The 17,731-nt window shown below is 42.3% G+C and overlaps 1 protein-coding gene across 2 annotated transcripts in view; it reads left to right on the forward strand.

Moving 5' to 3' along the window:
• The first annotated feature begins 6,361 nt into the window (after window positions 1-6,361).
• TRPC6 (transient receptor potential cation channel subfamily C member 6) overlaps window positions 6,362-17,731 on the forward strand; it is a 105,103-nt gene continuing 93,733 nt past the window's right edge. The window contains exon 1 of one of the 2 annotated variants that reach the window (XM_049823138.1): window positions 6,362-6,504. In XM_049823138.1, the coding sequence (XP_049679095.1) occupies window positions 6,362-6,504 (143 nt within the window). The remainder of the gene's footprint in view (window positions 6,505-17,731) is intronic. The other variant, XM_049823139.1, reaches the window with a different exon arrangement.

Consider the following 17,731-nt stretch of genomic DNA (forward strand, 5'->3'; position numbering starts at 1 on the left):
AAAAATCTAATTTTGATCTCACTTATACTGATTTAGCAATGCTGTAATTCTATTGATTTCTGTCAGATTACTCTTACTTTTCACAACGTACACCACCTCTGGTCCAACATCCCTTTACATATACACTCTTTTTGGAAAGTTAATACTCTTCCACTTCCTTGGAAACAAGCAAGATATTTTCTACTTAATTTTATCTAGTTTTGATTTCAAATATCCTCCTACTCACTTATAATACAGAAGGAGTATCTTATTATCTGTAATGGGAATAGGGGCTTGATGACTAGTAGTGTTCTTTATCTTTGAGCAGCATGCCTCAGACTACTGGGTTGGAACCACAGTATTTATCCAAAACCCACAACATTATGTGTAATGAAACTGCAATGGATTTAATGACAATATTTCAGCTGCACTGACTTTCACAGTGTAGATACAGTACAGGTGGGTGTTAGTGCCTTTCAGATTTTTAAAACTAATTGACAATAATTAATTATACCATGTAAACCAGGGCAAATGTAGCATGACAGACCTTGTGTGAAAGTGTGTAGAGAAGAATTTTATGTTTCTGACAGCAAAAAATAGGATAATGGCTAAGTGGGATCCTGCAAGTTGCGTGTGTGTACACATATGTAAGTGATGGTGGTAGGAGCATCCCTGGCAGTCCAGCAATAATGATGCTCCTAGAAATCTCTGTCTCCCCCCAAACTAGAGTCCTGAGTATAAATGTCCAGGTAGGAACACATCCTTAAATTCATTCCTTCTCACTGCAGACCCTACTTCTCTCCCCTCTCTCTTACAGTGCAAAAGTCCTTCAGTATTTCCTTCCCCTGAATGCCCTAGAGCCTTCTTAGCCAGGACATTTTGGACAGCTTTTGAAAACATTTCTACTGTTTCTGTGATCCAGTCCTAGTGCTCTCCTCTGGGTGCCAATATCCACTAGCCATCTGAGCCCACCTCCTCATCGAGCTCTCCTTTGCAGAAAAAAGGCCCAGCTGTAATTTCTGACAGCGATTAAAATTTACACTTGCAGCATTCTGTGGGAAGAAAAGGAGTACAGGTATGAGCGCCAAATGTGAAGCATGGCCAGAAGGCACTATACTAGGGAAGACTTTTAGACACAGGGAAGATTTCCTGGTGGCACAACGTGATTCTGTCCTCATTCAGATTTAGGCAAAGGCAGAGACTAGTTGTGATTAGAAATACTAGTTGACAATGCTTCTTTCTTTTTTTTTTTTATGGAGAGAACTAGCAAAACTACCAAGTACAATAGATCACTTTGCTGGCTTTATAAAAAGCAAGTCTTGAGTCCTGTACTATGCCGCAGGAAAGAATTCCAGCAGGCAGGTTACACATCTTTCACACCTCCAAGAAACCAGCATTCCTTCAGTATACAGCATACTTTACTTTCCAAGTGATGCTCACACCCACAGCAGCGACAGTGCTCGGCCATGGCTCAGTTACACTGACTTGCCCCTTTCCTGGTTTATACAAGTGTATCTTTGACAGTATTCCCAGTGCAGAACAGAGCACCAGGAAACCATGACTGTGGCGTGTGCTGGAGTACCTTTGTCAGTGCAATCTAACCAGCTCATGCAACAAGACTTTGGTTAAACATGAACAACTGAATATCATTCTATGAATTCTTGAAAGTTTCCAGACTACAAGTACAGGTTGATGTTGCCACTTCCTTTTATTCCTAAACAGGTTTAGATTAGTCTGCAAGTAAGCAATACAATTGCACCTATATTTTGCTGTATAGAGATAACCTTTACGTAAGTTATTCAGTGAGGCTGAATCATGGTGCTGTGCTATTCTGCATGGCTTCTTTTGCAGCTTTCATTGCCATGGTACCCAAGTGACTTCTAGTAGTGCATTAAGCAATGTGCCTGTCACTCGTCAGGCGGGTTCGCACCATCTCTCATCCTTTCCCCTGTATAGGGAATAGGAGCTTTCAGTTCTGTTTTTCATCTTTCTGAGTGAAATATCTCAGTCACTATACTTGACTGAGTGAATGATGATGGAATAGCTTGTAACTTGCTGTCTGTAATAAAACCAATTAAGCCAGCTCTAAACTAACATTTCCATTTCACACTAAATATATCAGTTCTTTTTTATCTGAGAAGACAGATGTATTTTCAGATTATGTAATAAAAAAGGTGCACATAAGGGAAATACTAAGTGGGGAAATATTGCAATTTTTGTATCATCAGTCAGGGTTATAGATTTTTTATTTCAAAGAATGAAAGGTTAATATGTGTACAAGTCAGATAAAGACTCAGAGAAAATAGCTCTTTTTTCTAGTCCTGTATTCACTCTGATTTAAAATGTATATCTGGATGGGAAAGACTGCAGTGAAGATCTGATAACTTTTTCTAGAACATGTACAGCAATTTCATTGTAATTCGATTTGCAATTTAAATGCCTAACGAAACACTGCATAAATACCAATAATGGGTAATTCATTAAAAAATAGCATATGTTGTTTATCTTTGCAACAGAAACACCAAGTCATTCGCAAAGCCAGAATAATATACACATTTCATTTTGATGTTGGAAAGACATGAAAGAAACATAATGAATAGTTAAAGTCATACTCTCTGATAGGAATTTCTTTTCTTGTCTCTCACAGAAGGAAAGGACCACTCCCTGCTTCTTCACACCCAGCATTTTGCCATCCAAAGTAATTCTGTGTAACCTCACTAGCTTTCAGATAGTTACGAATGGATCATCATCCCATGACTATTACTCAAAGAAGGAAATAGATGCAAGTTCACTCCTATATCCTGAACTGTTCAGACACAAATACGTCCAAAGGACCATAAGTGCAACAGGACACACCACCTTTAGCCACGGTTTCCATCATCTTGTGACTCTTGGAACATCCACTGACTTCAGAAGACGTGTGCTTACCTAACAGCTAGTAGAAGTATGGTCCACTCCTGTAGTGCTGCATGTTTTCACTCTGTAACCAGTCAATGGAGACCAGTCAGTTGCTATAGTACATTGAAAGAGACTCTTTTTTTTTATTATTATTTTTAATAGATCAGGTTGTAAAGATTCAGAATTTCAGCTCAGCATCTTTTTCTCTTTCAAAGGTGATGAACATTTTTTGTTCCTATGACTTGATCTGCCCAATGTTTCTGAAAATCACACAGCTTTTTAACTTATCAAGTCCTACCAGTCCTTGATGAAGTGAAACAAAACTGCACCATACTGAGGTGGTTTCCTAGAGGTAATTCATACTTGACAAGCATGTAGGGATGGAAAAGCATATATATTTTATTTATCACTGGACTGAATACAAAAAGACAATGTAAGTACAGGGGTTTTTTTCCCACTGTTCCCAAGATAATAGGTACTTTCTCTGTTATGGAGAAAATGTATTACCCAGAGTTGTGTCTCTGTAAAGATTCCTTTTTATAGTTCATTTTGATAGCACTGCTATGAAAGATGAAGGACCAAAACAACCAACCTTTATCACAGAAGTAATGACCATGACCATAACATGCCGTTAATCTAAAATAATAAAACCAGCTTGTACTGAGACGACCAAGAACTGGAAGAGTTCACAACGCTACCATGTTTCTCAGCTATCAAATACTCAGAAGCAGCTTTTTGTGGTTAACTTTCAGTAAGCAGTGACTAAAAATACTGATGTAGGCTTCCCTGTCAAAGTTGGTTGATATTCTCATGGTATATCAGTTCTACAGCATGCAGAAATAAGGAAATCATGTTGTTTTCTCTCACTTTTCACTAGTGCCACTGTTGCAATATGGTCTGAAACAAACTATGAGAGTCATCACTGCTACTTATGAGTGTGGCTTCAGAATTTATGGAAGATTTGGGATAGGTGAGAAAGTAAGAGTGCCTGGGGTGATACCAGAGCTTAGGAGGCTGAAATAAGAATGAAGACCGAGGAAGGCTTGGGATCTAGGAAGGGAAGCACCTGAGAAAATGAGAAATTTCACCTGGAAGCTGAGAGAGATCGCAAGTTTCATGGGCAAGATGGGAAATAATCCTGGGGGCATTCAAACAGTAAGTAGAAGACTGAAGGAAGAAGCAGAAGAAAACAAAGTGGCTGAGCAGGCTCTGAAATCAAAGGAACTGATAGCCAATCAGCAAAGTAGGATGGTATTAGTTTTAAAAAAGAAGTAAATATACGAGAGGGTGAGCAAGGAAGAACAGAGGGGGGGGGGGGGGGAAGGGACCTAGAAGAGAGGGTTTGAGACACCAGTCTAGTATCAAGTAGAGCAGTTGAAATAAAATGGAGAAATAAAAAAATAGCTGCAAATATTTTGGGAATATACAACAAAGACTAAGTGAAGAAGCACTATATCTTCATAACCTACTCATAAAAGAGTAGGACAAGTTAAATGAAATGGCTATGCACAAGAGCAGTGGAACACATTAAAATCCTTCCCATCATAAAGTACTCTGTTAACTGGCAAACAATTTTCTTACAATAAAAATATGAGGTATTATCAACAACATATTTCTCACGTGCAAAGCCTGCACATAGCTTTATAATTTCTGTTTTTATAGTAATATGAAATAAGAATTAGCATGAGAACTATGAAATACACATGGTAACGTTGCTACTAAACCTCCTATTTAAAATAAAATATTCTTTAACAGGAAAAACTTGTTTTGCAAAGAAAGGAAGATTTCTAAAACCCACTGGAGTCTAATTTTAAAAGCCATAACTATGAGGACAAAAGAAATTTCAGCAACTTTGAGCTCCTGTGGAATTACCTTTGACCGTAGGTATTTCTGAACCTCACGTAAAGACCGCGTAAATACTGTTATAACTTCAGAGAGCTGTGAATCTCTTTATGTACCTCCTCCTCTTGCAGTTCAGTAGGTGAAACAAGTCTCAGTGGCTCAGTCAGTCATTAAAACCATGGTCTGGCAAAGGCTGGTGGAGAGCACAAGCAACGTCAGCCTGCCTGCATGCTTTGCAAATGATCGTGCTGGGGTTTGCCCAGTTAGTTTCTCAGCATGTCCCCAGATTAGTGGAAGGTGTGCATGCCTGAAGAGCAAAGGGCTGTGCGCTATTCAAATACAAACGCTGGCAATAGTTTCAATGTGTGAATATGGCCGGGGATGAGGGAGAGATTTTAGCTGGATGCACTCATTTTTAACTGTACATTGACAACGCCTAGTTATAAATATTTCCTTATGAAGTAGCAAGTCTGTTAAGTTTAATGCAAAAGACCTCTATAGGTCATATGTTATTTCTTCAGGGCCTGACATTTTTTCCTATAAAAGTTTGTAATTATTCTAGTATACTTAAGCTACCTCAACCTCCGTAAGTAAAATAAGCATGCCATCAAACAAGTTGCTGCCGGCGAAGCGGAACTGAGAAATACAAGCGGACGGACTGAGTTTTGCTGAAGCGCTATTACTGCGAAACTATTTTTTGCTAAGAAAGGTGATATTTTGCCCTTCTCTCATCTGAAATTGTTAGAGGCGATAAACACAAGCCCTGCTGTGGAACCGATGGACCTCGTTCGTAAAAGGACACGAGCGCAGCACACGCCGTCTTTCCAAGCCAAAACAAAGCAAGAAGACCCGTTCCTGCTTCCGAACGGCGGGAGTTCACCGCCAGCTGCACGCTTGCAGTCCTGCCAGATCCCTCGGGGAAGAGTCGCGCGGGATTTTTCTCGGGCCGCCGCGGGCCATCCATCCTTTGCACAAAGAGCTTGAAGGTGAGCGCCGTCGCCGCCGAGGCTGCCTTCAGAGCATCGCCCCCCTTCCTGGGGGCTGCTCTGGGGCGCGGGTTACGTGCGCCTCTCCTCAGAAGGCGGCACCGTGCAGGCGCAGGTGACGCGGTGTCACGGCGGCGGGCGAGGCAGCGGGGCGGCCGCTGACCGCCAGCTCCGCCGTGCCGGGAGCCGGGGCGGGGCAGGAGCGGCTCGGGGCCGGCCGGGCCGGGGCGGCGGCCGGAGGGGAGGAGGGGGGGGGGGGGGGGGGGGCGGCGCGGAGGGGGCACGGCAGCCCCGCAGGGAAGGCGAGCGGGGCCCGCCGCCCTCCCACCTCCCGCCTCCTTCCCGCCGGCCGGGGACGGCCGCGCCAGCTGACGCGCCGCAAACTTTACTGCCCCCCGTTCCGAGCTGCGCCTCGCCTCCGGCGCGGCGGGCGGCGGCGCCGGCCGACACAGGGACCCCTCGCCGGGCTCGGCGGGGCGGGCTCGGAGGGAGCCGAACCGGGCCGGGCCGGGCCGCCGCGCTGCCCGCCCTCCGCCGGGGGACGCGGCGCTGTGAGGAGAGCGAGCCGCAGTGCCGCGCCCCGGCCGGTTCCGCGCTGCTTCCGCGGCGCCCTGAGGCGGCCGCCGCGCGTCCGGGCGCCTCAGCCGCGGGACACCATGAGCCAGGCGCAGCCCTACGCCCCGCGGAAGAGCAGCTCCCCGGCGGCCGGCGCCCGGCGGAACGACAGCCAGGACTACCTGCTGCTCGACGCGGAGCCGTGCGAGGAGGGCGCCCTGCCGCCCTACGCCTTCTACCCCGTGTGAGTCCCGCCGGCCGGGCCCGGGGGGGTCCCTCCCTGCCTGCGCGGGCGCGGAGCGGGCCGGGCGCCGGGCGCCCCGGTAACTCCCGCCGGAGGGGGAGAGGCGGCGGCGGCGGGACAGGTGCTGGCGGGCAGGGCTGGGCGGGTGGGCGGCCGGCGGTGCGGTGCGGTGCGGTGCGGTGCGGAGCTGGGCTGGGCTGCCGCGGCCGGCGGGAGGTGCCGCTGCCCGCCCGCTGCGCTCCGGCTGGGGCAGAGCCCGTGGCGGGACCCGCTCGTGGGCAGCCGCGGTGCGGACTCGGTCGTCTTTCCTCGCCTTCCCCGGCGGAGGAGCGGGGTCACGGTGTCGGGGAAGGACGGAGGAGCAGCAGCGGCACCCCCGTGCCCAGCTGGCCGAGGGCTGTTCCCTCGGCGCAGAGCGTGGCGCCTGCCCCGCCGTAAGGGAGGCGAAGGGTCGCTTCAGCTCGCGGCCGGGAGAGCTGCGGGAGGCGTCGGTCGCACTTGGAACTGACGGTGCCTAATGGGTTTAATACAGTCACAGGAATTTGAACTCCTACGATCAGTCGCTCCCACAGAGAGAGTGCCCGTTACCGGCGCGTTCGTAAAACCATAATCCTCTCATTGCTGCATCTTGTCAAAATCATCCAGCCTCGGCTAATTTCATTCTCCAAGTTTTGCCAGATAGTTACCATTTAAAGTAGGGTGTAAGACATATGCAATAAAAGCTAGATGAAACCTAAATTATAAAGGTTCCAGGAACCGAGATTTTTAACATCCAGGTCAATTGACATTCAGTGTTGACAGTGTCCCTCTGGTTATGTGTTGTCAGCATGACTTCTGTAATTACCACTTGTTAATGCTTCTGAGGAGAAGCTATCCCGCAGAGGGGGAAAATGGGTATTAAGCAATGCGAGATGAGTCCTGAAATCTCAGGTGATTACCAGAAGGTGTGTATTTTCTTTTGTACAAATTGTGCTTTATTGCTTAACCGGTAAATTCCAGTTATCAACCTCTCCTAATTTTTGCTGTTTTATCTATGAGAAACTTACCGGCCACTTGCCAACTACCTGCAGATAGAAAAGGAATAACAGCAACGAAACTGGCAACACTCACAGTGTTTGATTATTTATAAACTCAGCTAAGAACAACCAGAGTTTTCAGAATTCACCGCTGTATTGCTGTTCCTAAGTGTCTTTTTAGAGTGGTAATTCAGTGTGCTTGTGTATCTATAAGAGTATACATTATTGCACATTGGACTTAAGCCCCATCTCAAAATAGATGAATGCATTTGTCTATTGAATGCTTTCTGAAGAAAAAACCTCATGATGGTTAGTTCAGAGATTGGTTCTGACTAGTAGACTTCAGCTTTGAACTAGTACCGTGATTCTGAAGTTCCTTTGCCGTGTACTTATTCAGAATGGTTGTGCAGCTGAGGGGATATATCTTGCATAAGTGATTCAAAGCATCTCTTAAAACAAAAACTGCAAGGTCTGAGGGGTGCTGATATTTTCACTTCAGCAGTATAAGCCTGTGCTAGTGGCTCTTGGTCCAGCACACAAGTGTGGAGATTGCTTCTCATCATCTCACAGTGGCTATAAGGAAAGCCTACATCCTAATCAAGTTGCTTTATAGAACCAGGGTAGATAGGAGTAAATGCAGGAATTTATCTCCAATTATGCCGTCTCAAGGCCTTAGATGACTGATTCTATGGTACAGGTAGGTCCAGGACCCTGGAGTCCTTCCCTGATGGAAAGTGTTTCCATCAGTCTTTGAGAGAATAGACAGAAACTACCCAATACATGTGGTGGGTATAAATTTGAGGAAAGTGCCCCTTCCCAAGTTTATATAATCACCATTAAAAAGGGTACTTTTGTGGGCAGTGCTTGTTTTTTACATGCACGTTAGGCATGGGGAAGCTGTCCTTTGGGACCTCTCTGGATGTGGAAAGGAGCCGCTTCACAGAAAATTGTAGACATTGTAGACAATGCCTACACACAACTGCTGTTTTGAATTTTGCTGCCTAAATTCCACCTACATCATGTTTTAGGTACGTTTTGCAGATCTGTCTTTTCAGACAGAAATCATTAGTTTTACTAGTGGCATTCATATGGCCAAGAAGATAATCGGATGGCCCATGTTTAGGATATAGTGTTTATAATCTTTGTCATCTACATGCAGTAAGAATACTTTCCTCTACTGTATTTGAAAATCCTCACATGACCAGTATTTCCTGATGTTATTATGGTAGAGAGTATGTATGAATCTTACCTTGTATCTGTAGAGTCGTAAGACCTCTGGAGATCCTGAGGATACTGCCGATAAGGGCATGTATTACCCTGACAGATAGATTAGGTAAAATCAGTATTTCATGTGCTGTGAATCTACTTGGACTCAGTGTGCATGCCATATAAAGTCTGTCCATACATGGTTTGTCAGTGTTTATTCTTTAGCTACTTCTCCACAAATGTGGACCTGGTCATGCTGTCGGATGCCATATTTTTTCTTCAAGTCCTTGTATGAATCTTTGGTGCTCATTGGATTACGAGTCTAAACCATGGGGTCTGTGGGTCTGTCCACTGAGATAGAGCTACGTGTCCTTTGAGATGGAGTGGTACGTCTGTACTTAAATGCAAACACAAGAAAATAACCCTCCAGATTATATTGTTTGATGTATTAAAATGTTTCAACTAAAGCTACTTACATTTCACTTAGAGTATTTCTTGGTATATCCAATTGCTAAGGGCATTTTTTTTCAAACTAAGTGGAAAACGATAGGCTTCATTTGCATGTGCAAAAATGCCCCAAGGACATCTCATGTGATGGTGATTAATGCAAAACAGTAAGGCAGAGTACAGCTGATGTCCAAAAAATGCTGAAGTGTACCTCCTTTTAAATATTACTGAGAGGGTAACACACTTATTGGTGTAATATGGCATGTGACTGTTGCTTGAAAAGTAGTCTGATACCAAGGAATAGTTTTCTTCAAGTGGCAATTTAGTGCTTATGCTGATGTTATTGCATGTGTTGTTTGTAGAACATGTTTTTAATGTGTTGCTTTGTGACTGCCTTTAAATGGTTTAGTGGCTGGCTAATAAAAAAAATCCCCACATTTTAAGAGAACTACTTCTTGTATTTGTAAATAAAGCCCTAATCCATCAAACTACTACTTTAGTTCAGTGGTGTTACTCCTCACCCTTGATATCCAGTCCCTTTATAACAGCAAATAATTGTCTGTTTAATAAAAGACATTGAGTTTGCCTTTTTACTTTTTTTTTACCCCAGGTGATTTTTCAGATGATTCATTAATTCCAGAATAGCATGGTCACATTAAAAATCAGAATAATTGTCAGTGATCAGCCCAGCTGGCTTGATGTTGTGTCAATGAGTTCAGCAGCACTGATTGGGTTATTCTGTTATATTTAGGCTGAGACAGTATAGTTTGCTTAAATATTAAATTGCCTGTACATTGGAAAAACATTTGAAATACTAACCTTTCAATGTTAACTGACTCTGTGAGTAGCAAGAGACCTGACAGACTTACTCATATATTCGAGGCTCTGAGTTTTAATACTCGTGCTTAACAATGTGCATCGTATGAAATGAGTGTGAATTCAGTACCACTCTTTCTGAAGAACAGCTTTATTGTGTCCGAGGTAGCTGCTACCTTTGTTGCAAACAAGACTTCAGCAAGTACCTTGGGCTCATCAGCTGTGCCAAGTAGGGTCACACAGTCTTTTGGCAGTAAGTGGATAGAAGACTCTTACCTTTATTTGCGGTACAGTGCAAAATGAAATTCTAATGGGATTTTGTGCTGAAAAATCTTGCTTTTCTTTTGAATTCAGAACTTCTGGGAGGAAAAATGTACTTCAGTCTATCTGCAGAATTTGTAATTCAATGGTTTCCAAAAGTTAAGGCTACTTTTTAAGAATGAAATAATTGTATATTAGAAATGATAAGCAAGTAAACACTTTCTTTCTAGTAGTCCTCTTCCATCTAGTCATCAAGTTTTGCCCCTAATGTATCAAAAAAGACATTGTGACATGCATGTCAGAAGATTGCCTCCAGAAGTACAAAAATGTGGATATTTTTTTTTTTCCCTCTTGTACAAGTGTTTCATTGGCAAAGAGCCCGGTTTTGTAGTTTAAAACAAGATGGAAGGTGCATTTTAAGGTCTAAACCCAAATCTGAGTGCTGATATGCAGTGGGATTTGAACATGATAGTACTTGTATGTGAACTTCCCTGCTGAAAAAATGTTATTGAAGAACAGCTTGCTAAACTAGTGAGAATACACTAATTCAGTCAGACATCTGGTTATATTGCTTATTTATACTTTCAAATATTTTGCATGCTGAAAAATAAGTATGTTTTCTTGGACATGTGAGGAAGGATAATTATGCATTAAAATGTCAGTTGTAAAGTAAATGAGGCACACAAATTATCAGATGAAAACAGGGGAAAAAAGGGTTCTGATGTACATAACTGCCTTGAGGTGTAGATTATTCCTCAGCTTTTGTGGTTTTCAGATCAAGTGTTTCTCAGCACTATCAAACCCAATACATACTTTAAAACCCTTTCTTTGTTAAATAATATGTTTAATAATTTCTTTCCTCCCTGCAATACAGCAGTTTCTGCTGTTGGTGTAACATCATTTTTATCTCCAGCCTCAACTATCTTGCTTGAAATGACCTGTAAAATTATCTTCCAGACTCTTCATTAGACATAATCTCTTCAGGGAGTACTGTGCAGTGTGGCAGCTGTGTTTCAGATTGCTAGTCTCTTTGCTGAGATGCTATGTCCTCAGAAAATATGTTGCAATAGTTTTGTTGATAGCAAAAACGTACAAGAGTTAGTATGGAGGGGAGGTCATTTCCTTTTATAGCCTAGTGGATGGAATACTTTCCTATGAATTAGGACTAATGGTCCTACTTCCTACGGGGCACAGGAAAATCATGTCTGAGTCTCTCATATTCTGGGTGACTGAATTTAATCCCCAAAATCTTGGGTAAAAGAACATCACCATTATTACCAAGACCCCGAAAATCCAGCGTGTAGTTCCTTCTGCATTTCCTACAAGTATCTAGAACAGAATGCTTCACTTTGAACTGAAGATATGCTTAATGTTCGAATTCTGCTTTTTCTTCCCCCTAAATAATTTTTTTTTAATCTGAATGAAGAATAACAAATACTTTGTTTTACATCAAAAAGAAATATATTTATTTTGATATTTCAGCCTGACAGGCTAATTAGTAAAAAAAAAATTGGTCACATGGTCTGATGTTTCCTCCCTCATCAGAAATGAGGAAAAAAGAAACCATAGCCATGTTTTTTTGGGGTAAGACATTCAGTAAAGGTTTCTTTTAAAAGACTGGCAGAGCAGACTGGCAATATTTATTTCACCTTGGTAAGCTGAGGTCTGTTGCTAGTGAGTACTGTTCTAGCTTACCCGTGCAGCTCAGTCAGTAAAGTGCGTGGTAGTGGCCAGGGATAGGTGCTGGTTTGGTGGTCTTCAACATGCTCTGTTCCGGCACATCCCTGAAGCAGACTTAGTACTCTGTAGATGGAGTTTTCTACTAGATCATTTTATGCTTTGAAGCTGTTTGAAAAAACAGTGAGTTTATGCAGAAACTGGTACACAGCCTAAAAATTAGCTCTTAAAGTTGAATTGAACTACATATGTTCAGTTTTGGTGAAGACTTGCAGGATTTGTTGTTGAGCACTTTTGTATTCACTGCATATGCTCACTAATTTGAAAGTGAACTTCTTTTGGTCAGCTATATTACCTGAATGGTTTCCTATGCTAATACTTCATAATCAACTTTGCTTGACCCATTGCAGTATTTCTGTAGGTTTATTTGCACCTATTCTTGAGAAAAGGGTATATTTGTGGATCACTCTTATGTAGTTACCGAACAAATGAAAGTCACTTCCCTGTGGGACCTAATTTTATAAAACTGGAAGCTTTCCATGTAAATATAAGTAATTTGTTAAATTTGCATGAGGAAGGTGAGTAGTGATTAAGAAATGTGTGGGATGTATATGGCATACTTTTCACTGTAAATGTTAATAACAAGTGTGTTCTTTGACTGTCAAACACCCTCCCAGCAGCACTTGCCACCACAGAAACTGGAGATTATAATAACTGGCTACTTGAAGAATTCCTGCCGGCCATCAGTGTCCCCAAATAAAGGTGACTTGGCATGGTGGGTCTACCTCATCATGCTGTGTTTAGACTTCCCAGCTCTGCAAACATGAGCAAAAGAAAATTTTGGCAGTTAAACTACATTCATCAAATTCTTTATAACTTGGTTTCATACCTCAAACTGTGATGCAGTGCAAGGCAATGACTTTGCAAAGGGCTTCAATCTTAAAGTGCATAAAATGAGTCCTACATACATGTCTGCGCACATACTTGTGAGTGTAGACACTTGCTCAGACCCTACTCAACAGGAGGCTTAAAGGATTTGCGTTGATAAGCAGTATTTAAATGTAAGTTTTGATAATTAAATGTGGACAAAAAGCTTAGTGATAATTAAATTACATGCAGTTTTCGCTGGAATGGATTAACATTTTTATCTTGCAGTGGAACAGCTATTATTTGTTTAGCAATGACAACTTACATACATAATCAAGTATAATATTTTTAGCAAAATAGGAGTTACTGAATATAATGTGAAGATGACTAATTAAAGTTTGGGTTTATTTTCTATAACATTTCTGTATAACTACACTTTTTCATACCATTAGTACAATTGACAGCACAGCTCTATTGTCCTGCCCAACATAACATATCTAAATAAACATTTGTCAATATTTAAAAAAAAAAAAAAAAAAAAGTAAGCTTTGGCATTAGGAATGAAATGTGAGATTGGGTACAAGAACCCTAAGTAAGTGGAGTAGAAGAGGAACTGCATATTAAGAATTGTCATTTTAGGTGGGTTCTCAAAGCTATGTGGGGCATGTGGATAGCTTCTTTTCTGCAAGAGTTCAATGTAATTTCATTTTGTTTTAAAAAAGTTACTAATTTTGACTAAATGGCAGTGTTATGGATGTGGATTTGCTGGCTTTGTTGTGGATGGGCCACTTTTTTTAACGTGGAATAGTAGTAATGAAATAAAAATGACAAATAGTGATAATAATAATATTCGTGAATCACCAAGAAGTAGATGTGATGGCCACCTCTTTGCTCAAACATTCCTTCAGTCGTGCCCTCAGTCATACTGCTGTTAATGTTCTCCCTTATACATCATTAATTAAAAACAAAACCAACCTTGCCCACTGCCAGCTCAGAAGAACGTGACTGGAGCTCTTTTTTGCCCTTAGAAATTGATTAAATACTGGGTTTTCCGTCAGTATTTACCTTAGCGAAGAAATTAAAGAACTGAGGGGCTTTTAAAATTATCTAGTGTCTGTGAGGCCTTCCCATGCTGTTAGAAAGAAGGATCATGAACCAAAAGATCGTGGTTGATGCAAACTGGATTTAAAAATACCCCAGAAAACAGAGTACAGATCACAAGGTCTGTATGATGCAGCGCTAGCAATTTTACAGAATATTCGGAATGGAGAATTTCCATGAAACTTTGCTGCTTTGTTACCAAATCTTGAATGAAACAGTGCATCTCTTACAAATGGGTCTATTGAAGGTAGTGGAGTTTTGCTGGATAGCCCAGGTGTTTAGCAGGGTTTTTTTTGTCAATATTACAAATTGACTCAGTTGTGAATGACCAGCAGCAGCAGGCCCTCCTGACCACGTGCACAAAGAGCTGTTCCAACAGATTTACGCTTGGCTCAGTTGTGGTACATCAGCACTTGTGCACATGGAAGGTTTTAATCCCTGAGCTGCACAGGAGACCTCATATATTTCTAATGAGATGCTGGTTAATTGCTGCTAATAAGGGCGAACTATGATGTAGCCAGTTGACTTGTTACTTTGAAAAGAGAGGACCTTGATTTCACCATGATGTGTAGGGACCCACCACGTGCAAGCAGGCAGTGTCTAACTCGGAGCTAGACATTAACTAGCTGGAGACTGAGGAGGTTTTGAAAAGACTTGGCAGCCACAGCCATCCTGGTTACTCCTGAAACATTATTTTTATGCATCCTGATCAGCTCGACTAGCAGATAGGGATGTGCCCAGGAGACTGACAGGCTGGACTACAGGGCTGGTCTGTTGCCTCCCATCTTCTTCTGTCAGCGCTTATGTTAGTTCAAATGGACGCTTAGTTGTGCGGATTTTCCTCCTGGCCCGGTCTGGGTTTCTCCTGTTGTGCACATTGACTGAATTGAGGAATGATGACTGATTGCTTAGAAGCCTTTCAAAAGGGAAGATTCCCTCATCTTTGAGGAGTGATTTATATTTTCTTTTTCTTCTGTAAGATTTTTGCCTGCAGTGTACATGTTTCAGCTGTTCTAGACGTGATTTTTCTCCCCTTTTTAGAACAGGTAGCCAGGTCAGACTGCTAAACTTTGTTAGTCCTACTCTGTGTACACATCTTAGGCCTGCCAAGTGGTAATAATCCAATACTTGGTGCTTATTTTAAGGCTCTTGAAGTGCATTGCAAACGGATGCGTTGCACATAGTCCAGCTGTCAGCCTTCCAGCCACTGGGTGCTTGGCAACAGAGAGCACGGTTCTTACAACAGCAGTGTTTTAAATCATGGATTGTGTCAATTCAACACCTCTACAGCACCTGGCACGTTGCAGAAGAATGTAACAGTGGTACCACCACACCAGCCTGAATCCAGGAAATACTTGTAAGTGAGGTAGAGCTTGTGGGAGGATGCTCTGGGAACTGGCATCACGAAGCTCGGAAGGTCTGTGCCATTGAGACTCATGCCGTGAGCGTCACAATTACCATTTCTCTGCTAATGATGGTGTGGGAAAGTGCCTTCCTTTCCCCATGTGCCCACGCACATGCCAAGTAACACGTAGCAGATGCCCACTTATGTATGAGTGGGGGCTTGTGATGGGGACAGTGTCTGATACGTCTGATCACTTAGTGGGCTCCTGTGTCCATCCCACACAAAACAGCTGAGCTCAAGAGCGGCGTGTGTCCCACTACACTACACAGGGAGCTTAATGCCATGAAAGATCCAGATATTAGTTAAAATAGTGGGTTGTAGGGGTTTTTTTCTAACCATTTGCAGTATGTGCCAATGTTTACGGTCACATTCTTTGAGTTTCTAACCATGTTTAGTGATTTATGTGGGATCAGAACCATTATATTGATTTTTTTTTTTTTAAATCCTTCAGCAAACACAGTGACCTTCTTTGAGAATTGTTCCTAACCAACTGTTTTTCATGACTGAAAACTATAAACTAATTTTCCCTTCTGTTTTGCAATGCAATAATTTATTTTCTATATTAGTTTAGTTCCACTCTGCTAATCTTTGTTTTTATGCATTATTTCCTTAAGGTAATTCAAAATTACTTTCAATTTTCAAGTGTTTTTTTAAAAATTATTAATGAAATATCACATGTACTAGAAATTTCTAGTTTATTACCTGCAGTTGCTAAGTTTGTTGGATTATACATAAGTTGAAGATATATTTCTTTTCTTTTTTTTTCTTGCTGGATTTATTAATTTATAGTTAATTCCAGTAAACCTTCTATGATGCAAATATATTAAGTACAGAAAGATTTTGAAATGGTAATTTAAAGGTTATAGAGCTTTATTTTGGGCACATGTGGGAGAGGAGTCTTTTTAGAAATGAATATAAATGTATATAATACTAGTGGCACTTATTTAAAGGGAAATCCCATGCTGTGAGAACTCTCGAGCTTCTCTTAGCTCAGAAGTGAAGGATGAATCTGTATGCTCATGGCCCTACCTGCATGTCGTGGTTTAACCCCAGCTGGCAAACAAGCACCACACAGCTGCTCACTTACCTCCCTCACAGTGGGATGGGGGAGAGAATCGGAAGGGTAAAAATGAGAAAACTTGTGGGCTGAGATAAAGACAGTTTAATAGGTAAAGCAAAAGCCATACACACAAGCAAAGCAAAACAAGGAATTCATTTACTGCTTCCCATGGGCAGGCAGGTGTTCAGCCATCTCCAGGACAGCAGGGCTCCATCACGTGTAACCTTTACTTGGGAAGACAAACACCATCACTCTGAATGTCTCCTCCTTCCTTCTTCCCCCAGCTTTAGATGCTGAACATGATGTCATACGGCCTGGAATACCCCTTGGGTCAGTTGGGGTCAGCTGTCCCGGCTGTGTCCCCCACCCCCAACTCCTTGTGCCCCCCCAGCCTCCTCACTGGTGGGGTGGGGGGAGAAGCAGCAAAGCCCTTGGCTCTGTGTGAGCACTGCTCAGCAGGAACGAAAACATCCCTGTGTTATCAACACTGTTTTCAGCACAAATCCAAAACATAGCCCCATACTAGCTACTATGAAGAAAATTAACTCTATCCCAGCAAAACCAGCACACAATAACACATCCGCTGCCTGGCTTTTGCTTTCCTCTGTCCTGTAGGAGCACATGGACTAGGATGGTTGCTCAGAGGGTTCGGGCTCTGTATAAGAGGGAGGTGAAATTAAATTAACTCCCATGCATTGGGATGCTTGAGGACATTTGCAGTAGAACTTCTAAAATTTCCATGAGATGTACAAGTCCTGCTCTCACTAAATTATCTGACAAATTAGATGCAAAGAGCAGGCTGCTGGATGGTAGCAATGACTCTTCCTCTCTGTAGCTCTTATTTTCCTCTCCCTTTAAGAACAAGTTTCCTATTCATTTCTCAAGACAGTTTTTGAAGACTGCTGCTTTCATAGTTTTCTCAAGTGAGTCTTAGAATCATACTTCTCCCCTTACAATGTACTATTTTATTTTAATCTCTTTCTGTAAGTGTATCTGAACTGAAAAATGCAAGGAACATTAAGAAAAATGGGATCGAAGTGTGGTAGTGCTAACAGAAGCTAGTTAATACAACTTCATTTTCTGGTAGTGGGGATGGAATTTTCCAAAGTTACTAGATGTTTTGTATGGCCTCACATTAGCATTCTCACTTCAGGGTCTTAAAAACTAAAAGCACACAACATCAACATCACTGGAAAGTTTGGGCTGCAGTCCGTGTTCGGGTTGTGAGTCTCACGGAGGTCGGTGAGGGTGAAAGTCTGTGCCAGCCTCTTGCTGTCCAGGAAAGGCTTAGGAGTTACAGCAACATGGCAGGTACTGTGAAGGAAGAATAGCTGTATCTTGAATGGACATCTAAGCAACAAGTAAAACAAG

The sequence above is a fragment of the Accipiter gentilis genome, chromosome 19, assembly GCF_929443795.1.
Source record: "Accipiter gentilis chromosome 19, bAccGen1.1, whole genome shotgun sequence".
NCBI classification, from domain to species: domain Eukaryota; kingdom Metazoa; phylum Chordata; class Aves; order Accipitriformes; family Accipitridae; genus Astur; species Astur gentilis.